Source organism: Chenopodium album, chromosome 9, assembly GCF_948465745.1.
Source record: "Chenopodium album chromosome 9, dcCheAlbu1.1, whole genome shotgun sequence".
In the NCBI taxonomy this organism is placed as follows: domain Eukaryota; kingdom Viridiplantae; phylum Streptophyta; class Magnoliopsida; order Caryophyllales; family Amaranthaceae; genus Chenopodium; species Chenopodium album.
The window spans coordinates 46,989,432-47,014,164 of NC_137842.1; the positions used below are offsets into that span (position 1 = coordinate 46,989,432).

The window sequence follows — 24,733 nt, forward strand, 5'->3', positions numbered from 1 at the left end:
AATTCATCAGTAATCAGCGTAGTAAACCTCTATTAATTAAGAAAGTAGCCAATAAATGACAGTAGGATAACACATGGTACGTTATGAAATTAGCAATTGGGTGAGAAGTGCAGCTTAGACTTCCAGAGAAGTTGTCAGAGTAATTAATTCAAAAGTTTTTTGGTTTGGGGTGTTTAATTGTGTAATTAATAATTGACCATATAGAATTAATTCAATAAGATAATTGATTTTATGTTTATTAGGCCGTAAGTAACTTTTTTCAAATTAATCATTAATTTAGGCTCTGTTTGATTCACCTTAATTTTGTTGAACTGAAATTATTTTTACTAAACTTAACTTATTTTTACTGAACTGAACTTAATTTTACTGAACTGAAACTATTTTTACTGAAATTAAATTATTTTAACTGAACAGAAATTATTTTTACTGATTTTCTATTATAATTCTTATTTAAGAAAACTGAATTTTACTGAAGTGAACTTGTTTTTTCTGAACTGAAATTATTTTTACTAAACTGAAATTAATTTTACTGAACTGAAATTATTTTTACTTAATATTATTTTTTTTAAGGTGAAGAGAACAGGGCCTTAGATTTATGTTTGGGTCATGTTGGTTCTATGGGGTTGTACATGCTAACTGTTAGACCATATCCAATGATGAGACTCAACATTGAGAATTGAAATACAAAATGAGTCGTTTTTTTATCTTTAATGGTAATACCCAACTCGCTTTTCAATTTAGCAACTCATGGGAATTCCAATTTCCCAATGGTTAGACTTTCAAATTAAAAGTATACAAAATAAGTTTTTTTAGAAAAAAAAAAATTAAATTAAAACTTAAATTAATTACAAAATATATTATAATATTGATTAAGCCTCACACTTTTTGTCAAATGACACAAAATTGAGTATCTAAACTTAGCAAGTTTTTTTTGAAATTAGTTACTAAGTTTATATACTAACTTATTAGTATCATTTGCAAAAAATACCCTCTGTCCTAAAGAAACTCCCTACAGCCTCACAATTGGAGAAGTCTTAAGTCACGGTATATAATTTGAATAATTTTGATTAAGTCAAATTTTAGATTGGATCAGTTCGAGTTTGAGCCAAAGAGTTCAGCTCATATAGTAATTTGTTACTGTAGTATCGCTTGCCAGTTTGAGCCAAAGAGTTCAGCTCACATAGTAATGGAACCTATAGTAATTTGTAACTTTTCTACCTTTATCGATTGCCAGTTTTTAAAGGAAGAAAAAAATACAGATTAGGTTCGTATTCTCTCAAGATTACAATTTACTTAACTAATTAAGAATGTAAAATCCACAAATATATACTATCGTCGGCTTTCATAAATTTTCCTAGTAGTATTATGAGCAGTCCATGATTAGTAGTGCACTTATTTGACAATTATGAATATCATTAATCTCATATTGAAAAATTATTATACACCTCCGTTTCATAAAATGTGCAACAATTTCCTAAAACGGAAATTACACAACAAAAAAAACTTTCCTAATATAGAAAATATTTTTGTGAGAATTTACCAACATACCCTTACTTACCTTAAATAAACCACCAATTAACTTATTAACCTAAATTAATCAATCTATAATTAAAACCCAAACCCAAATTCTCTCTCCTCCTTCACAACCCACATCCACAACTATCACCACCGAATTTTCTTTCTCCTAGCTCTCAACCACCAGCAACACCACTTTTCTCTCTTCTCTCACCACCACCACTCAGATCCAGTTGCCGCCCTTCTCATCATAGTCGCCGCTGAGTTTTCCGCGCCTCCTCCTCTGGTCAAAGCCGTCATCTCCTTTCTTCCCTTGTCAAAGTCGCCGCTCCTTCTTGTGGGTAAGTTTTGGTGGCTCCGAGTAAGGTGGGGTTGGGGTTTTTAGTGGTTATGGTGCGTGGGGGTTTCGGATCTTGGTGGTGAGAGGGTGGTGGGGTTTCGGGATTTTGGTGGTGAAAGGGTGGTTGGGGGTTTCGGGATTTTGGTGGTGAGAGGGTGGTGGGGTTTCGGGATTTTAGTGGTGAGAGGGTGGTTGGGGGTTTCGGGATTTTGGTGGTGAGAGGGTGGGGGGTGGGGTTTCGGATCTTGGTGGTGAGAAGGTAGTGGGGGTTTCGGGATTTTAATTTGGTGGTGAGAGGGTAGTGGGGGTTTCGGGATTTTGGGGGTGATACGGGTGTTGGGGGTTTCTGGATTTTGGTGGTGAGAGGGTGGTGGGGGTTTCGAATCTTGGTGGTGAGATGGTGGTTGGGGTTTTCGAATCTTGGTGGTAAGAGGGTGGTGGGGTTTCGGGATTTAGTTCATGGTGGGGTTTCGGGATTTAGTGGTGGTGCGAGTTGGCTGGGACGGTGTAAGGGGTGTTTCTGGTGGGTGGTGCAGGTTGGCTGGTGCGACATTAGTGGTGCTGCTGCTGGGTGGTTCGAGGAAAAGATGACAGTTGGTGGTGGTGTGGTGGTGGCCCCTGATTAATTAATTATTTCTTCTCTCTCTCCTACCCTTAATCATATACCCTTCACTTTGTTAATCAAGCATTTTCAAATTTCGTTTCGAAAAACGTGCAGCCAAGTTTGTTGCACATTTTATGAAACACGAAGGGAGAACAAGGAAGTATTCTTAAAAAAACACGAAGGGAGTATTCTTTTTGTATAAATTATTTTAGTAGGCCAAAGTTTTTAATTTAAATTTGATTAGATAAACTGTAAATGAGAAAGTAAAAAAGAACTAATTTGATTAATTGATGTGGCAGCTACATCTTCGACGAATTGTGCCAATTTTCTTACATAAAAATTGCACTAAAGAATTGCTAAGATCTTGCCATATTTTACAAATTAGTGTCAAATAAAATGGAAGAATACAATAATCTATTCCAAGTATCGGGCAACCCGGGAAGACACCAATGACTACAATCAGAACTACCCGGAAGATTACCCTTAACCTTTTTGGTATAAATAGACGGATGTGCATCAATTCTATATTCGGAAAGCTTTGTAATGTTCAAGTATTTAACTCGTGTTTTACTCATTCGCGGTATCATACTCTCTACAACATCGATCAAAGTTTTCGGAAACCCCATTACGTAGGACTCATCCTTGATAGGTTGTGTCACATTATAGCACCATTGGTTGTATTTTCGAGCGTCGTGTGTAGGCGAAACACTTCGGAAAAACACGCTAGTTTTTTCCGGATCAACGTTTTTCTTAATCCATGACGCCCATGTTCTCATGGCTAGTGCTGGGCACGTGCCGTGCCGGGCCTGCCGTGGGCCGTGCCTAGGCGGGCCTGGTACAGTGTCGTGCCGGGCCTGGCACGGCCCACGGTGGAGGCGGGCCGTGCCGTGCCGGGCCTGCCTTCAAGCATCCCTGTCCACGGCACGGCACGGCCCACCGTGCCGGTCGTGCCGTGCCGGGCCGCCCGTCGTGCCGGCCACCGTGCCGGCCCACGGTGGAGGCGGGCCGTGCCGGCCCACGGGCCACGGCTTACCCTTTTTTCTTTTTTTTTTTTAAAAAAAAAAATTAAAAAAAACTTTAAAAAAACTTGAATTTTTTTTATGAAAGAAAAAATTGAATTGAATAATTATACAATTTAATATTTGAATATAATAATTATTAAATTTTTTATGGAGTTAAGTTATATTAAATATTGTTTAAATTATATTAATATTTATTGTTCATTCATAATTTACTATATATCATATTATTCATATAACTATATAAGTATTAGACAAAAATTAAATAACAATATAACATATTCCATAAAATTAAAAGTTGAAAAAATTCATTCATAAAAATTTATTAAGTAAAAGATAATATGAAGTACAAGTGTACAACTAACAATAATTGATGAATAACTTATTTTGTTATTTTATTATACGGCTAATGTTAATAGAGTACATAGCCAACATAGGATATACTAACATTTTCACTAATTAATAGAGTACATAGGAAATACTAGAATTTTCGCTAATTAATATTAATTCTCGAGTTGTTGGTAATCTTCAATCAAGGTCTTCATTATCTTCTTCGTCTTCATCTTCGGCTTCATGTTCACTAGCTAATGCGGAGGAGCTAGTTGAACCAGAACGATCGGAACCATCGATGTTGTCGTTGGCCGTAAAAGTACGATCTTGGATGCGTTCTTGGGCATCCATCCAATCCTTCAAGCAAACACACATTTCTAGTGTTTCGGGCTTCAAACTTGTTCTTCTATCGTCTAGAACCCTTCCCGAAGCACTAAAAGCTCGTTCCGAGGCAACGGAGGAGGCTTGGATGCTGAAAATATCACGTGCCATTGCCGCCAAAATTGGATGCTTTGTGCTTTGGGATTTCCACCAATCTAGGATGTCCATCCCCAACCTCGAATCTTCGTCCAAGCCTTTCATGAAGTCGTAGTTTAAGTACATTTGCAACTCCGAAACATCGCTTTGTGTTCGCCTTGATGATGATCCACTACCTGAAAACTTAGATAACATGTTAGCAGCTTGGGCCGCCAAACTTTTGCCCGTTTTACTTACGCTTTTGGATGTTTGAGAAGGGGCAAAATGAGTGACGGTTCCATATTTAGATTCATAAACTCTATATAACTCAAAAAATTTATCTTTCACATGATTTTTATATTGTTCGACACCATCACCGAGTTGCATGCATTCATAGTAAATATCAATTAGCATAAATGTGCCATCATACTTTGATCTAGGATCTAAAATAGAAGCAAACATATAAACCATAGGAAGCTTAGTGTAATATTTACGCCATTTAGCCTCCATTTGTGGAACATAATCATTGTAATCTTGTTGTGATCGATGTTCATAAAGAAGTTGAGCAAATAAACATGCATTTTGAAGGAAAGAATGAATGCAAGGAACATAAACAGAAGAAAAACAGTGAGTCATACTATATAATAATTGTAAAAATTGCATATATTTTTCACAATTATCCCAATCGGAGTCTGCTATCATGAATTGTGGATACTTATTATTGTAAAACAATGAAAATGGAACTCTATACGAAAGTGCCTGACTCAACATGTCATAGGTGGAGTTCCACCTAGTTGGACAATCCGTTTTAATTCTAATAGGCTTTATCTTATTTTGCTTAAGATATCGCCTCCATTCCTGATACCTACTGCTAGAAGACATAATAGACAAAACAGCATTTCGAATTTTGGAATAGTATGGACCAATTGCTTCTTGTCCATCCTTAACACACAAGTTTAAAACATGACAAATGCATCTAATATGTAATGCATCTCCATCCATTATGACATTATGCAAGTTTGGTTTAATTAGATTAGCACTAGCTGTCATGGATGTTGCATTATCAAACGTCATGGACATGATTTTGTCCCTAAGACAATATTCATCAAGAGCACTCATAATACAATTAGAAATATTAAAGGCCGTATGGGGGTATTCAAGCAATTTGAAATAAATAATACGTTTTTGCAATAACCATTCACTATCAACCCAATGACAAGTAACACACAAATAATGTAAACCATAACCACCATCCCATGCATCAGAAGTTATAGAAACTCTTGAAGTAAGAGTTTTAAGTTCTTCAATTAATTTCATTTTGTATTCTAAGTAAGTTTTCATGGCAGCTGTTTTAACGGTTTTTCGGGAGATTTTTTTGTGTTGGGGTTGTAGTGCTCGTTTAATGTAATTGTTAAACGGATCACTTTCAGCAAAAAGAAAAGGTTGTTCGGCTTGGACTATCATTCTCCCAAGTTCATCCCTATCTCTCTCATAATTGTAAGTGAAGCCATAAGGATGGAATTGAGAAATTTTTGGTTGAGTTGGGTCAGTACTTGGGGCACCACATTTTTCACTGTGTCGGTTTAGGTGCCCCGTACCGCCTTTGGCTGGAGCCGAATAAATATTACCACAAGTTTTACACTTGGCTTTTTCACCATCTCTACTTAACAAGAAATATTGCCAACATTTACTCTTTCGGTTTTTCAAAAGGGTCATTTCTTCTTCGGTGTACCATTCAATGAATGGGTTATCAGATGGGGGAATAGTATTTTGGACGGATGGGTCACTAGAGCCGGCAGGTTGTGTGTTGCTTGCTTGAGTTGTTTGATAGTTAAATTCAAAAGGCATATCATGTGCGGAGGCATAATAAGGTGGAGATTGGGTGCTTTGCCATGGTTGGAATGTCCCTTGTTGATCTAATCCGGTGGGAAAACCGGTAGAAAACCCGGGGTGGGTGGTGGCCATTGTAGGGATTTGCATAGTAGGGATTTGCATTGTAGGGGGGGGCATAGAAGAGCCTTCCAATGGTCGTTTAGATTTGGCTTTTTTAGAGGAGGATTGGTTCGGGTTTGATGCCATGATTAATTAAGATTATTAACTAATAAATAATAATTAACAACAATATTAACAATTATAACAAATTAACAATTATAAGTTTATAACACTAACAAAGTAACAAATTATAACAATTAACAAGTATAAGTAAGTTTTTTTTCTTAATTATTACTTAATTAGTAAGTTAATAAATTTTCAAAAATAATTATAATAATAGTAGATTATCTAAATCAATGAGATCCCAGGTAGGTTATGGTTAGGATCGACGTTGTCCAGAGCCCAAATCCCGCCTTAGACAGATTTCAACAATCCAAATAACCCACAATTAAAATAGAAATTAGTTTTTATGTAATTAAGTAGTTCCAAGTATACAATAATAATAATAATAATAATAATAATAATAATAATAATAATAATAATAATAATAATAATAATAACAACAATAATAATAACAATAACAATAACAAATTAAAATAAAGTTGAGTTAGATCTTACAACGACGCTTCAACGCTTTCCCAAATTTATAATTTCTCGAATTTATAATTTCCCGAAATTATAATTTCCCGAATGTAAATATAACAAAGTATTTTTTTTTTTTTTTGGTAGTAGACTAATAATATTAAAAATGTAAAATTTATAAGAGAATAAGAGATTAAGAAATATTAAGAGATTATAATTTATAAATTATAATATATGAGAATAATGAGATTATGAGAATAAGAGAGTAAGAGAATGAGATGAGAAGTTGAGTTGTGGAAAGAATTGGAAGTTTAGGGTGGTATTTATAGGTGAAAATATAGCCGTTTATAGCCGTTTATGGCCGTTTATGGCCGTTTATGGCCGTTGGAGGGAAAACACAACCAGCCTTATAGCCGTTAGCCCGCGGGCCGTGCCTGCGGGCCGTGCCTGCGGGCCGTGCCTGCGGGCCGTGCCTGCGGGCCGTGCCTGCGGGCCGTGCCTGCGGGCCGTGGGCCGGGCTCGTGCCGTGCCGGGCTGTTTTTTGGTTTTTTTTAACCGCAGCCCGCACGAGGCACGAGGGGCGTGCCATCGTGCCGGGCCGGGCCTGCCGGCGGGCCGTGCCGTGCCGGGCCATCCTCGTGCCGTGCCCGGGCCGCCCGCGTGCTGACCCGGCCCACGCCCAGCTTTACTCATGGCTCGTTTGAAGGCAATTTCTCTTGGCATCACTTCTGTTAGTTTTCCTTTGTATTGGAACAATTCCCATCTGCAGTGAACTGACTTAACGTTAATGTGCCAATATTATATAGAGTAGCTAATAATGTTGTAAAAAAATTTATAAAAATTAAAAAAAAAAAAAAAAAAAAAAAAAAAAAAAAAAAAAAAAAAAAAAAAAACTAATAATGTTGTAAGTAAACTACTCCGTACTCAATGGAACTCCAGAAATAGGCCCTTAACAATAAATGCAATAGGTTATAACATAAAACTATTCATTTCCTAACGTAAAACATAAAACTTTAATAGCTTATTTCCTAACGTAAAACATAAAACTTTAATAGCTGTAATTGTGTGTTTTTAAATACTACTATGTTATAAGTGGATTGCTAAACACCTCTTGTAAGATCACACATGACTTCTTTTTTCTTAATTTATTGTTTAACCTTACTTAAATACATTATAAATTACAAATGACGATGGTCAAAGTAAATAGGTTGAATGCTGGCAAAATTCTAATAATTGGTTAGTATCATTCTTAAATAAAGGGAGTACATTATAAATTGATAGAAGCACGTACGCTTTTATGTTATCGTTATGAGTCCACCAGTGGCCTGAGTTGAATACCATAATATCGGCACCTCGCCACATCTTTGCAAAGTGTGATATGTTGTCAAGAATGAGAACTTTGCGCCCACTTTTATGCTTGTGAGCAAGTTCGGTTAGAAATGGGCTCATGAAGAACTCAACTGTAAAGTTATAGTCCTACAATCATTCAATTCCCAGCAATATAAGTCATAAAAAATGAATTCTCACTAAAACTCAATCTTAACAATGGTTAATATCTAGCTTAATAGTTGGAACATTATTCACCTTTGCTTTCAAGAACTTATGTGCAGATTCTTTATTAGTACTGGCTTCTATTCGAGTTGACGGAACAAAAGAGTAGATAAGGCAAGCAAGGGATTCCCACATATTTCTGTTGATTGAATCTCCAACTATTATCATTCTCTTGTTTCTTAGTCTTTCTAACATATCTTTTCCATTGAACCTAACATGGAAACATATTAGAATTACCTTCTATCAATTAATAAAAAAGTCACATTATTGGCCTGGTTTTATAGACAGGATTTGATCCCATGTCCTGAGTACGATTCTTTTCACCAACAAAGCTAGTTGATTATCCACATACATAGAGATACATGATTAACACAGATACTTACAATGGTATTTCACAGTCTCTAGCTTCCCATCTCCATTTTTGGTACTCGAAATCCGCTCTTCCATTCTCTTGGCATCTTACACCTACCTCTACGAACGGACAAGTAATTGTACTATAGCTCGGCTTATAATCAACATCATAAACCCATCTCCCGTCGAATATGTCACAATCTTTTTTCTTTTCTTCTATAGATACAAATATCGGACTAATAATCGAGGGAGATACTTCAGGGCTATGGATGACTACTTCAGGGTGGAGTATAGGACTAATAATTGGGGTTATCACTTCTGGAGTACGAGTGGTAATATCTGGCTCGGATATAGGACTAAAAACCAGAGGCGGAACTTCTGGGCTATGGATGGCTACTTGAGGCTGGAGTATAGGACTAATAACTGGAAATGATTTTACTTTTGGAATACGGGGGGTAATATTTGGCTCCGATATAGGACTAATAACCAGAGGCGGAACTTCTAGGGGATGGGTGGTGACATTAGGCTCGATAATGGTACTAATAATCGGGGATAGAACTTCCGGGGGATAGGTGGTGGTGGTGGCATTAGGCTCGATAATGGTGCTAATAATTAGTTGCGGAACATCAACATCGACGGAAGGAGTGGTTAACTCTGATGGCACGGTGGTTGTTATGTTGGTTGTTGGTTTATCTAATATTTTAGAAAAGGGGTTAAATTTAAGCAAAGCATGGTTAGTAGCTAATAAACTTGCATTTTGTTGGGTTTTGTCGATGAATAAGAGTGAAATAAGACCACCGCAAAAACAACCAACTAAGAAGAGTTTCCATGTGCCTAAGACTTGAGGTTTCTTTTCCATGACTTGAGGAAAAATAAGTTTCTAACCTGTTTGCTGCCTTTGATAAATGTAAAAATGTCAAATTAGTTTACTAATGTTTGGTACGTTATCATATTGTTTAATACAAATAGGTCAACTTGCATGAATATTATACTTAATTATACGTACAGTACATAATTAAGCTAATACAGTACATAGTTATTAAAAATAATAAAAAAAAATAAAAAAAAAAAAAAAAAAAAAAAGCTAAATTAGCTAGTACATTAGTAGAATAGTAGACTTATCTTCACTATATAAAGTAATAATAATACTCATCAATTATTGGAAAACCGAAAGTATTATAACTGCCGCTTGCCAATTTAGACCCCAATGAGACTGATAGCTAGCACTCCTAGCAGAATTGCAGGGTCATTCAATATACTAGTAAAACTTCGGAGTTCAAGCATATTACACGTCTAGCCTTGATTTATGAATCAAGCCTTTTAGGGAATTGAAATTACAGCAACTTAAAGAGAAACTGAAAGAAATGTATCCTCGATTGTGTAACTTCAATTACTAAATATTATTACGTATAAAGATCATAATGTTCATTAATTTTTGTGATCTTCGTCTTGTTATAGACCAATTATGATAGATATATGATATGGTATGTTTCATCAAGAGAAGAATGAAGCCTAATTTTTTTCATATATATTTTAAGATTATGTATTAAATGTAGGTTATTAACTATTTTAAGAAAATAATGTTAGACACACACTTTCAAAATATGTCAGAATATTATATTAGTTTATGTCGTGGTTAATGAATTTTTTTTTCGTGCACGCAGATGCACGGAGCATCGTGCATACGGTTTTTTTTTTTTTTTTTTTTTTTTTTTTTTTTAAGGCGAAATGAACATTAACTTGTTTTGTAATGAACATATGTCTGTTTTGTAAAGAACATCCAATTTTATATGTTTTTTGTTGTAAATCTAAAGAACATATGTAATATTAATAAAGAACATGATAATACTAAAGAACAATATTCATATAGTAAATGTACATTTGTTATAAATAATCATGTAAGCATATGAAAAAGAGCATTATACTGTATTATAATGTACATTGTATTATTCCCCTAAAAATAAAAATAAATAATAATAAAAAAAAGACAACACAAAAATTATGTACATTGTATTATATTCTAATGAACATATATGTTATAATGTTGCTTACAAATTTAATGTACATTTTATTATTTGGATCATGAAAGTATATATGAAAAAGAATGTTTTATTGTATCTTAATGTACATTGTATTATTTGGATCTACAACTTATTTTGAATTTGTCTGTTTCCTTGCTTTCTTCTACCAAAATGTCTTAATTGGTCAATCTTCTTCAAGAACTTCATTTTATTTCTAATTGCAACAACAAAATCATTGCACATAAATCGCAAATTAATTCCCAATTAAACTAAAAATTACAATTTTCAACAAAATTTTAAAAAAAAACAAACACTCAACTCAAAACAAACAAGTATAAATGTCGAATCTGGTCTTACCTTTCGTTTTTATCTGTCATCTTGAACAATTTTGGACTCAAAATTTTGAATTTTTTGTAATTTTGCTTGAGGTTTGAGGAATTTAAATGAGTTTGAAGTTTTTTTGGAGAAAGAAAGTGAACTTTTGGTTAAAAAAATGATTTGTAATTAATGTATCGTAAATAAATCATTACAATACTTTTTATCTATTTTCTTATATACAAAATTTCTTTCAAAAAAAATATATATATACAAAATGTTGCACAAAAATCTCGTGTACATTATAAATTAACACTATGTTCTTTTATATATTTTTTCATTTACATTATAAATGAACACTATGTTCTTTTATATGCCAATGTACATTAGAATATACCTGCATGTACATTCCGCCTTTTTGTAGTTTTAGAGCAGATGCACCACGCGGATCGTGCATCCGCCTGCACGAACCACACTTTGCATTGTTAATTGAACACCTTTAAATTCAATGTTTAGAATCATGAACATAAGCATCAAATACAAACCTCAAAATAATTCTACTTAGTATACCAACTACTAATAAACTGCTAAAAATTAGTGCCCAATATGACATTTTGCTCCTAATCAGTTTCCCCATCACATCTCCCCTAAATCAACAAGAGTCCTATTAATAGATCGTATCTCCTAGATTATCGATCAAAAAATATCAATGCATACAATAACCTATTCCAAGTATCCGGAACTCCCGGAAGGCACCAATGTGTACAATCTGCATAATTCTTGAGATTATTGTCATACTTTTCGGTTAGCATATTCGGATCCTTGAACCTGTACAAGGATGGGTGTGCATCAATTCTATACTCGGTCAACTTAGTTATGTTCAAGTACTTCACCTGTATTTTACTTATCTGGCTTAACACGTTCTCGACTACATTGACCATAGACTTTGGGAAAACCGGTACGTATAATTCATCCATTATTAGTTGGGTCTTGTTATAGCACCATTGATCATATTGTGGAAATTTGTGTGGTGCCGAAATGCTCCTAAACAACACTGTTGTTTTCTTTGAATCAACATTTTTCTCAATCCATTTTGCCCATGTTTTTAGGCCATGTCCATAAGCTAGCTCTATCGGCATATCCTTCATTAACTTTCCCCTATATTTGAATAACTCCCATCTAGAAAAAAAAAAAAAAAAAAAAAAAAAATTTATAAAATTTAAAAAATTAATAATAATTATGGCTTTGTGGTTATATACACAAAGATGCATGCACGTATACTTAACAAAATAATGCATCTTTCGTTAAACAATTAAGTTACATACTAATTGATAAAATTCAATATTGTTCATATGTGTGCTTGACGATAGTGCAAAAAGTTAGTAAAAAAGTTATATAGAAACGGCCACAATGTAAAGTTCTAATAATGTTTTATATTCTTTTGCGTATGTAATGTAACCTAGCTACCATGAGTTTGTTTTATATTATACATTTGAAGTTCTTATGTCAAGAATGAGTTCGAGATCATAAATAAATTATGAAACATACAAGATTACTCATAATAATAAGAAGTACAATTATGTTGTGTCTTGTTTTCTTTTTAGACTCTGGTCTAAACTCTTCTTCTGCTATTCACTACTACAAATCCCTTAGTTTTTGGACGCTATTGGTTCGACGTTGTGTATGGGGTGTCCACGTAAAAATAAATTCCCGCTTATTTTCGACGCTTTTATGTGTCGAATCAATTCTTGACAAGAAAAAGCATCCACAAATTCGTATGATTTGCACGTGACTCAAGGCAACCCAAGGAAAATTAAACAGAAAAAAAAAAGAAATGTAAAAAACCGGCTTATACCCATGAATATATCCAAAGTACCACACGCATAACTCTCTCTCTCTCTAACTCTTAGATCTCAGCACCTCAACACAAAATCCTTCGTCATTGAAATCCTCTTCTTCGATCTCTCAATTTCTGGATTTTCTCTCCTCTTCTCAATCATGGTGCTCGAGGTTTTGCCTTCTACTCAATCTCATATTAAATTGCTTCCGAAAACGATTTCAAAATTAGGGTTTTCAATTTTACTGACATTCTATTATTCCCCCTTTTTTATTGGAATTTTCAGGCGACTATAATCTGCATGCATCGTCAATTCAGAGTGGATGCATAATGGTGATTACTCGCCCACCAGATTTCAAGCTCTTTCTGATGCTATTAATCTCATCCGCGGCGCTAAAACTCAGGTTTTCTTTCTCTCTCTTCACTTCTTTTAAACCCTAATTTACAATTTGGGGGTTCAATTTGTTATCAATGGTTTTTTTTTATGAATTTGGTAGTTAATTGTGAATATTACTTGATGGGTTTTGATGTTATTGATTGATTTCATGTAGTCTAATCCGGAGAACACTGTTGAAATTCTGACTATGGCTGGAAAAGGTGGTCGTGTTTTGGTCACTCCCACCAGTGATCTTGGAAATATATTAGCTTGTATGCTCGATTAGTTTTCGTTTGACATATCGTGAATTGATTAACATAAATTTTGATTATGCATGTTATTGAATCTGTTGTTGTGAATGCATGATTAGAAAGCATGGTTGTATCTTTGAGACAAAATCTTTAGGTATGTTTTCTGCCTTGCTGTATCTTTGTTTGCATCAATATCATTTTTTTTTCAAGTATTTATTGTTAACTAAATAGAAAATGGCTTAGCTAGTTCAATTTTGAATTTAGGTGATGTGACTACATCTACGAGGCTAGGGCACAACTCTGTTCAAGAATTAGTACTCATGAACCTTCTTCATCTGCTTGGAAAAATGCAACATATATTTATAGTCAATCATAAAAAAAAAAAAAAAACTGGCCATTTTAAGTACTAATTGTGAGAAATATATTGCATTTTTATTATAATTTTATATTGCATAATGTTTTCCTTGAACTTCCTGCTTCTTACAATTTAATTTCGGTTCTAGTAATATTATCATCTTGCAACTTCTGATTAAAAGTTCCACCTAAAATAATTTTAAACTCTTTCTGTTAATAGGCTGCTTTTAAAGTTTTAAACTCTTTCTTAAAATGTGAGCTTCTTTACATTTTTGTTTTATTTATTACAGTCGAATGCAGGGCTCACTGGTCAAGTTAGTAAGGGAGATGCAAAACCACCTTCAGCGAGGATCAAAAATGCTGCTTCTGACTTATCTGTTACTACCAGATCTGACTTAAACCCTTCAGAAAGAGATAGTCCCTCAGATCAGCAGCCTTGTCGACGCGACCTATAATTTCTGTTGATCGAAGTGCTGTTACTCTGTCTCCACCGTATTCTCAGCCAGCATGATGATTGAGGTCTGTCTACTTCTTTTAAGCAAGACTCTTATTTATTGCAATTGGAAGATGCAAATGATTTTCTTTGTCTATTCGTGACAGTTGCTTGGCTTGGATTAATTTTAAGAAGCACTGCATCATTTTTGCTGATCTCCTCGTGAAATGGTAGGGCTCTTGATTCAAGTTGTTGGCTTTATCAAATATCCATGCCTTTGATTATGCTAGTTATTTTAAGCAGCATGTAGTGCTCTTCATTGTTGTTAGTGGTGTAGCATGCTTTATGACAAAAACACTATCATTTTATGTTGGTTTTCTAATATTTTCTTTTTCACAAGCATCCTGATTATAGTGAGGACATGGTCCAACTCAATCAATATAGATAATTAAAACTTAGAAGCACTTATCAGCTAATTTCAATTAACACAAATGATTTAGTTATTCTTTTTCGTCTTTTTTAATTTTATTTTATATTTTATAAAGTTTAGACTATTAGTCAGTCATGTTTTGTAACAGTGTAGCACAATAAGAATCTCATATGTAATTCTATTTGTCAGACAAATGGAAGTTGTTGAATGCAAGCTACGGACCAGAAAATGCAGGAACTTCTGTCCAAAAATAATTCGTGGTTATGATTAATGATTCTCATTGTATATCTCACTATACAATTATCAATTTTATTAGTTTGCTGGTATATTCTTTAGATATTAAGTTATTGTCAATATATTCTTGATTAATGATTCACAAATAGAATCTACTACACATAAGCTAAGGGGAGGTTGTGGTGTCCCCTAAAATAACCTCATCATCAATTCTTCATTGCGAGTTGCTAAGCGTGATACTGTGATGGTTTCACAAAGCTTTCATGTTGCCATTGTTTTGATCCCTAAATCTTTTGCAATTCATGTGGTTTAATTGCTCATCTGGTCCTAATATTTATCTTCCTGTTTCAGGGTGATGCTCATATCTTCTATAGAGAAGGCCAAGTAAGTTGGATCTGCTGATGGTTGTAAATTGAATTATTTTACTTTTGCATGTGCCAAATACTAACTTGTGTTTGCATAAATTCAGGTGAAGGATGAAGTCAGGGCTGCACTGGATTTTATTAACTATGTGTATGGAAAATTTGGGTTTACCTTCGAGCTAAAACTTTCAACCGTATGATAATTTTCTCATTTTCTTTGTAGTAATTTCTGTAGTCAGCATTAGTATATAGATTTCAATTAGTGATTCGGAATTTGTTCCACTACAACTAGTCACGAATGAATTCTAAGTTGCAATTATAATTGTTGTAATAGAAACTCATTACTATGAGATATTGTATATTTGCTATAATATATTTAAATGCAATATAAAAATTTCGGTATAATTTTGTTGTACTTCTTAAAATTTTTGGTAATATATATTAGTATACTAGAAATCAGTGAATGAAATATTTTAATTTAGTATTTTTGATATTTTTTTAAAAAAGAATATGGACAAGATAAAGCGTCCCCAAATTAGAAAACATGGACAGGAAAAGCGTGCCAAATGTTAGACAACAAATGTATGAAAATCTGGACATAAAAAAGCGTCACCAATCCTAAGATTCTTGACTACAAAAAGCGTCGCCAAAGTTAAGAAAGTGCGCCAACTGTTGCAAGTTGTGACACTTCGTATAAAAAGTTAGACACAATAAAACGTCGAGATTCGCGACGCTTTTTGATGTCCAACAAAATTCTCGACTCACTTATTCTCGACGCTTTTTAGAAGCGTCGAGAGAAAATTTTGCGACGCTTTTTAGTGTCGAAAATAAGGCTAAAAAGCGTCTAAAATACACGCCTTTTGTAGTAGTGATTTACCGAACTTAATTATAGTATTTGCTTATATTTATTAAACATATATAATTTTACTCAAAATCAAATTATTCTAATGAAATAAGAGTCAGGTCTTGTTCACTTCATATGATATATAAATATATTACTAAATTGCTTTTGTTATATAGTGGTTATCTATTGATAATTTGTTAAACTATAAATTTAAGGGATTGAGGTAGTATTATATAGGTATGAAAGATTAATTATCAAGCAAAATTGTAAATTATAATGCAATTGATAATTATCCATACGCTTTAAATCTTCCACGTTGATCCCACCAATGCCCTGAGTTGAAAACCATAATATCTGCTCCAATCCACTTCTTTGAATTAGTTGATATATCATCAATCACAAGAACCTTTTTGCCACTTTCATGGTTATCGTTGAGTTCAACGAGAAATGGACTCCAATAAAACTCTAGAGTGAAGTTGTATTCCTATAATAAAACAACAAATGATAGTGTTACATTTATAAAATTATTAGACATTGACTATATCCTAGCTAATAAATGAAATTCTGAATTTCCTCATACATATATATACCTTAGCCTTCCATATTGTCTTGTAATTCCTGTTTTCTTCGACCTTGGCTGTCGTAGAAGGAACGGAGAAGTAGAGAAGGCAAGCAAGAGATTGCCACATGTTTCGATTTAGCGAATCGCCTACTAAGATCATCCTCTTGTTCCTTAATCTTTCAAGCATATATGTTCCATTAAACCTAGAATTGAAGTTCAAAGAGAATAATCATGTTTACAATGTTCGATACGTACTTATGTTAGTTATGTAGTCTAATATTTACGTGTAGTAGTTTTACAATGATCAATAGCATTGCTAGTAGCTCTGCCCACTTGCTTGTTTATAAATTATGGACAACCTTTCCAATGCAAAGCATTAAAGCGCAAGAATATTTCCTACAAATTTTTGTGATGTGATCATGTGAAGTTGTGTATTAGGTAAGATTAATGTGAATTGCGATAACTTGAGGACAAAATTACATGATTAAGGGAATAAGCAAGCTCTAACATATATTTAATGATAAGTATAGTTAGGATTATTTAAGGTACATGTGAAAGGAGTTGTCTAAAGTAGTAAAAATTCTAATATGGTCAGCTTCATTATAATTATCACTATACTTCAATATGATTGGCTAATTTTTCCTTCCTTAAATAATAGTCAAACCTTGTTTTAAATTTTTTCTATTTTAAATTCTTTTCTATTTTCCAGAAATTATTTTTTGATTTTCAGAAATTATATGTAGTATTTTTAATTTTTTTGAAATTATTTTGTTAAAATCATCTTTTATTTATCCAAAAATAAGATTAAATTTAAAAAATCAAAATCAAAATTTGTTCTTCAGTGTTCTTCGTTGTTCTTCAACCTTCTTCAATGTTTTTCATCTAAGATGAATTTACTTCATATGATTTGTGGATATGATCAATTTATTGCATATGATTTGTAATTGGCTAGCTAGAACTGGACGACATTCTATTTATGTCAACTTTATTACTCCGTATTTGAAAATTGTGCATAATGTTTGTTAATTTAAAAAACTACGTGATGTATAATGATTTTCACAAAAAACACTAAATAATTATTATTTCCTTCTATGTATCCATTATTGATGGCATAGTTGCACACAACAATCCCTACCACCATCGACAAATTAACATATTTGCCTTATTACAAATTACCCTCTCTCTCTCTAATGTTAACTTGGGTAGGAAGTAAGGACTACTTTTCTTTGGGTGGGTAAGGGGATTAAATAGGGTCTTAAGGGATAGAGCTAGCGAGGAGAGAGGAGGAGGTTAGGAATGAGAAGTCAAGTGGGGAATGATTTGACGGAGTAATAAAAAATTGGAAACGAAAGGAATAGGGGAGAGGAGGTTTAAGTGGTAGTATGATAGTCATGCTATATATTGAGATTTCAAGAAGGACCCCATATATATATACTCCCTCCGTTTCTTTTTACTCGCAATAAACATGGGAAAAACGGACTCTTAGGCAAAATATTAAAAGCATGATTAATGAAAAATAAGGGCATACACTTAAGTGTTAATATAACCCTAAAAAAAAGGAAAAAAAAAAAAAGAAAAATCAAAGTTTTAATTTACGTACAACCCAGCAGCTGAAATTACAAAACACCACCACCTATCACCACCACAACACCACCCAACACCACCACCTAACACCACAAAACCACTCAACCCCACCACCTAGCAGTGCGGAACCACCCAACAACACCACCCACCACCACAACCATAACCAAGCTCCACAAAACAACCACAACCCACCACCATCAACCACCACCCACGAACCCAGAACCACAAAAATTTCAACCGATGAACCCAAAACCACAACCTACCACCACCCACAACCCCAAACCCACAACCCACGAACCCACGAACCCAGAATTCACGAATCCACAACTCAGAACGCGACCCACAACCCAGAACCCACAACTCAGAACCCGAACCCACAAATCCACAACTCCACAACCCTCGAACCAACAATCCATGAACTTAAGACCCAAGAATCCCGCCCCTGATAAAAAACGCAACCCATTATCATAATTTAAGGCTTTAATTGGTCAAATTTAACCTTCAAATTTGAGCTTCACCACCAAGGACGAAATAAAAACTGAAATGGAAGAAAGCGAAAATGGAGGCGGCTAGAAGCAAGGGGACATCGGCCATTGAATACCGGCAACGGTGGTGGTCTCCATGGAAGATTGCGGTCGAATTGAGGGTAGATGAACAAAGAGAGAAATTTCTTGGATGATGAATAGAGTATGGAGATCAATGGTAGGTGGTGGTGGTGGTGGTGGTGGTGGATGTAGATGATGCTGAATTTGGATGGAATGAGAATTATTTTGGTGGAAATAGTTAAGTTAATTAATGTTAAGGTTTAAGTTAATGATAAAATTATTAGGTTAGTTTAAGATGTTTTCAAAAAAGTAAGGTTAAATTTGTAAAGTCACACTAAAAACTTACTATAAAAGGGAAAGAAAAGTATGTTGTGAGTATTATGTAACGACCATTTTTAGTAATTGTTGCGAGTAAAAAGAAACGGAGGGAGTATATACATATATATATATACATAAGTGAAAGCGTAGTTCCACGCAATTAAACTTTCACTACTAGAAACACAAGCAATTTCTGACGGACTAGTTCCGTCGGAGACGAAATTCCGCTGGAAAAACGAAAATTTCCAACGGATTTTAATTCCGTCGAAACTTTTCGACGGATTCAACAACTCCGTCAGAAATCTGTTGGAAATTTTTGACGGAAATAAAATCGGTCGGAATATATGTGCTTTTCGACGGATTTTTCCGTCGTATATTACAATTCCCAACGGAATATAAATCCGTCGGAATATAATAAAATTTTTTTTTACCAAACCCTAAAACCCCTTTCCCCCTTCTATTTTCGCCACTATCTTCTTTTCTCTTCTCCTTCTCTTTCTCTCTCCTCTTCTCCTCTCCTCTCTCCTTCGTTCCCTGTCCTCTTTTACTCTTCTCCTTCCCTTTCTCTCTTCTCGATTTTTTCGGTGGAGTCTCTTCTCCCTTCTCCTACTCTTTTTCTCTTCTCTTTCCTTTATTTTTTCGGTGTTAATGTGTTCTTTCTCATCGCCGTCGTACGTGGAGGTGCGGGTTTCTTTAGAAGTTAATGGTTTTTTAGGTCAAATTCGACCATAAAAACTCTAGATCTAGAGTTTTTATGGTCGAATTTGGCCATCTTACCAAATTCGAGGTGACATTCAAAGAAAAATTCAATTTTAGAGGTATGTTTTCTTGTTTTTAATTTTTTTGCTTAGTTATTTTGTTGATTTTTGGATTGTAGTAGTGGTTTTGGGCAGTCGTGATAGGAGGTTTAAGGTGGCTAGTTAGTTGTGGTGGACGGTTTAAGGTGGGCAGTTGTGGTTTTGGGAGTTCGTGGTGGGCGGTTTAGTTTGGGTGGTTTTAGGGTGTTAGATCTGGGTTTTGTTTGGGTGGTTTAGATGGGTTTAGGTGATAATCTGGGTTATTTGGGTGGTTTTAGGTGGGTTCGGGTTAAGGTGGTCGATATGGTGCGTGGGTTCGGGTTAGGGTTGGTTAAGGTTGAGTGTTAGGGTCAGGTGGGTTAAGGTGGGGGATCTGGTGGGTTTAGGTGGTGCATCTGGAGGGTTAAGGGGGGTTAGTTGGTTAGGCGTGGTGGTAGTGGGGGCTGCCAGTGGTGGTGCATGGTTTTTTTTTTCCTTAGATTTTTCGACGGAACTTCCCTTGAAAATCTCGGACATTTTTGACGGATTTTTCCCATGCTAGAAAATCCCTTCCGACAAAAAATATCGTCGGAAAAGACTTTTTTCCTACCAACCCATTTTTGACAACCATTTCCGAAGGAAACAGGTTTTTCGACGGATTTCAGGGTGTTTTCGACGGAATTATTCTGTCAGAATTAAGATGTTTTCTAGTAGTGTTTCCTAAAAGACTAGGCAGTTTAATATGATGCTTTAATTTTGAAATAGAAGTATGTACTTAATTAAAACTAGGAATCTAAACAAAAAAGAAGCCATCACAATCGATGACAATCGAATTTTAACCTACTTAATTTAGGAGCTATATGTACAATAGCACTCCCAACCTTGTTGAATAAAGTTTTACGTACTCATTAAGATCATTAAACTATCACAAACTATTGGGTGCAGACGTCCACACCCATAGTTTTGTGCGGGAGATGACGATGACGATGAAGACGACGATGACGATGAAAACGACGACAATAACGGTGGATGACGACGATGACGATCGACGATTGAAACCCTAGATTTGAAGCAACGGCTGGTATAGTGGAGTTCCCTGTTGGTTTATGCGGTTGGGCACTCCGCTTAGATACGCGTCTGGCCGTGGCTGCGGCTGGGATCCGACAGGAGCTACATTGTGGCTGTAAAGTGTGCTCGTAGCAGGGCAGCAGTAGAGGAGGGGTGGTGGCTCATAGCACGGCAACAACAGGGGAGGGGTTGTGGCTCGTTGCAAGGGAGAAGTAGGGGAGGGTGGTGACCTACGGGAAACATCAGTGGAGGGGTGGTGGCTCGTAGGGCAGCAACAGGGGAGGTTACAGTGGTGGCTCGTAGGGCAGCATCAAGGGAGGTTAGGGTGGTGGCTGGTTGGGTGTGGCGTGAGGTTACGATCGTGAGGTTATGGTCGTGGTTTGTTGGATCTTGAGTGGGACATGGCGTGAGAAACAAATTAAGAGAAAGAAATAAATATAGTATTATCATATTACTAACAAATAACTCATATAAGCTAATTGATGTATGATATTAGTCAACATTAGGGACATATAAGATATTAATAAAAACGTATAAGCCAGCAAAAGGAATTTATCAGCCAACAACAGATACATAAAAGCCAACAAGAGGAGTATATCAGCCATCAAAATATACTTATCATCCAACAGAAGGAACATATCAGCCAATAAATGAAGCGAATGAATCAGCCAATAAAATGATGAAATCAACAAACAAAAGCAACAGGTAAGCAAACAAAATAAACATTTCAGCCAACAAAATAAAACATATAAGCCAACAATTAAAATATACATATCAACCAACAAAATAAATATGAGCCAATTAAAGAAACATATAAGCCAAATGATGTATGATATCATCCAACAAAAGAAATCTATCAATTTTTTTTACAAAAAAATATAATAGCCAACACAAAAATCATATCAGCCAACAAATGAAACATATCAACGAACACATGAAACATATCAACCAACAAGTAAAACATATCATCCAAGCCAGTCGCATGTAAATTTGCATGCGGAAATCTGCACGCAATAGCTTCTTTTAAACTATCAAGCTAAGTATTGGTTTTTTTTTTTAACAAGAAAAATGAAGGAAATTATAAACAAAATAATGTTGCTTCAATTCCTGTAATAAATTTCTCTATAATATAATTATTTTGGTCTTCCACCCTATTTCAATAATTATATTGTGATTTACACTTATATAATTATTTTTACTTATTAATAACATAGTTGATCATTGGCTTGCATGGCTATATAGTCATCTTTGATAAGAGAGGTTAAGGGTTCGAACCTCTTTTATCCTTATGTTTTTATATTGAGCGATGTTGGTTGCTTGTGTGATGTGACATTGTTTGGGTGATGACGTGTCATCATGAAATGTTGAGAAGATGACGTGGCGGGACTATGTGGCAAATCAACGTTCTTATGAACGCCTTTTAATAGATCAGTATAGATGAGAAGCCCGACTTTATCATCATAATAAACAAAAGTCGTACCTTTAATGCCATTTCTGTTAATAAATCAACAAATAAAATTCAAATTAGCATGACATTTTCATAAACTAATTATGGTCCCACATTTTTAATAAAGAAAATTGTTGAATTATTTACAGAATGCCACTAGATATATGGTTTTTTTTTTTTAATCATAATAAATTTAAATTGTATTTTTCCATGTTATACCCTATTCATAAATCAATTTGACTAAAGGACGGATACATAAATTACAATGTAATTTTAGTTTTAAATAATTTGCATAAGGTAATTAATATAGTGTATAAAAGAAAATCTTAAATTTGGGAATGACTTATATACTCTATCATTAACTTTAGCGTCTAAAAACAATAAATTTGTATTTATCGATTCCTTAGTTACTCAAATAATAGAACCTATGTGTATTTGTTTATGAAAACAAAAACTGTAATACTACGCAAAAGTTATTAACAAAACCATAAAAGTAGGTAGTTATTCAGCCAAATTATATTAGCTCTAGGTAGATTTTCATGTATCCTTTAATATAAAACCAAACTATACTTACAATGGTATATTACAATCACGAGCTTCCCATCTCCATTTTTGGTACTCCGAATCCGGCCTCCCGTTATTTTTGCAGCTCATCTTCTCCTCGACGAATGGACACTTCACTGAATCATAGCTAGGAATTTCTTCAGGATTATAAACCCATCTCCCCTCAAACATATTGCACTTCTTTCGACTTTTGGTTTTTCATCTTTTCCATCCCATTAAGGGTGAAGTTTGAAGGGTTAATCGAAATAATTGATGGAATTGATTTAAAACGAGTTACCATAGCATTTCTAGCTGATGAATAATAACTCAGGTTTTTGTGAGCATTGTCAACATATAGAAAAAAGACTAGGAACCCAATTAAGGTTACAAGTAAGTAAAGTTTCCATGTATACAAAATGTAGGGCTTGGATTCCATGACTTAACATTAAAACGTAACGTTTTTTGGTTGCCTAAATAAAATGTGTTAGAACTTAGAGTTCTATAAATTGTATGTATATATATATAGTATCAGAAATAATTCTATAATTGGTAATATATACATAGAATAGTAGGTCAACTTTGTATTTTAGGTCTATCTATTTAATGATTTTTCACATGCACATCAGCACATGCATGTGGTTAGTAATATGGCAAGTGCTAATTATTCAACTTATTATCTTAATTACCTGTCTAAAAACCTACTTCCGCGCTTTTGAAAAATGATTAGATTAATTCCTACTTGCTACTATATACCATGATCTTACAAATATTTTCTATAAATATTAATAATAAAAAAAAGGAAATTTTGTGAAAAACTACCTATTATAATCCAGAATTTGCGAAAAACTACCTATTAAAAAAAATGTTGTAATTAACTACCTAATTTTTGAAAAATGTTGTAATTTACTACCTTTACGCCGGATTATGAAGGAGTTTGACCAAAATTCTCCGGTGTTGACTTGGTCACGTGACACTTGGTGAAAGAAAAGGGTCATTAAGTGTCACGTGATGGTCACTTGACTAAGTCAACACCGGAGAACTTTAGTCAAACTCCTTCATAATCCGGCGCAAGGTAGTAAATTACAACATTTTTCGAAAATTAGGTAATCAATTACAACATTTTTTTTAATAGGTAGTTTCCCGCAAATTCTGGACTATAATAGGTAGTTTTTCACAAAATTTCCTAAAAAAAATGAGACTCTTGGTCTTATTAGTACATGAATAATTTTACGTGGACCATTTGATTTGAGCTGAAGAAAAGTACAGCTCACTCAATTAATTACACTTAGTTTGCAATGTAAGTTGATTAGTAGAAAATGTAGAAGTATAACTTTATTGTTATAATACCAGTAACAAGTAGGGAATGAATACAAGAATCGTATTACTTAGATCCATGCAATCAAATTGTAACCAAACTAGGTTAGTTCCCGTGCCATGTACGGTAATTTTTAATAATCATTATTAAACTATCATTATAATCAGTTTTTATAAAGCAAAAAAAAAAAAAAAAAAAAAAAAAATTCTAAAAATATTGACAAATTTTGAGCAAAATAAAGGATTACGTAAGATATATTAGATATAAAACGATGTTGAAAATTAGTAAAATAAAGGAATTCACAAATTGTGAGTTAAGAAAATTTTAATAGCTAAAATATATGTCAAATCTTTTTTATTTTAAGTAATTATATCGTATAAGATTAGAGAATTATTTTTGTAAATAAATTTTGTTTCTTTAATTAAATTTTATTAAAAA

At 34.1% G+C, this 24,733-nt stretch overlaps 1 protein-coding gene, 1 long non-coding RNA gene and 1 pseudogene across 3 annotated transcripts; 1 reads left to right on the top strand and 2 right to left on the bottom strand.

Annotated features, from left to right (window-relative positions):
* Positions 1-2,833: 2,833 nt before the first annotated feature.
* Positions 2,834-9,936, bottom strand: LOC145557665 (protein trichome birefringence-like 42). Its single transcript, XM_081618840.1, has 5 exons — positions 8,713-9,936; positions 8,363-8,540; positions 8,070-8,254; positions 7,468-7,541; positions 2,834-3,237 (listed from the first exon to the last, which is right to left on the bottom strand). Exons 1-5 carry the CDS (start codon positions 9,537-9,539, stop codon positions 2,834-2,836), a joined length of 1,668 nt encoding a protein of 555 aa, XP_081474966.1. The 5' UTR covers positions 9,540-9,936.
* A 1,733-nt stretch (positions 9,937-11,669) lies between these two features.
* On the bottom strand, positions 11,670-23,454 carry LOC145559802 (protein trichome birefringence-like 40; annotated as a pseudogene). The gene is made up of 4 exons (XR_014092968.1): positions 23,012-23,454; positions 16,728-16,902; positions 16,437-16,621; positions 11,670-12,195 (listed from the first exon to the last, which is right to left on the bottom strand). The product of XR_014092968.1 is annotated as a protein trichome birefringence-like 40 (transcript).
* LOC145559801 (uncharacterized) lies at positions 14,131-14,911 on the top strand. The gene is made up of 3 exons (XR_014092967.1): positions 14,131-14,353; positions 14,435-14,497; positions 14,887-14,911. It is a non-coding gene; the product is annotated as an uncharacterized LOC145559801 (long non-coding RNA).
* Positions 23,455-24,733: the final 1,279 nt, after the last annotated feature.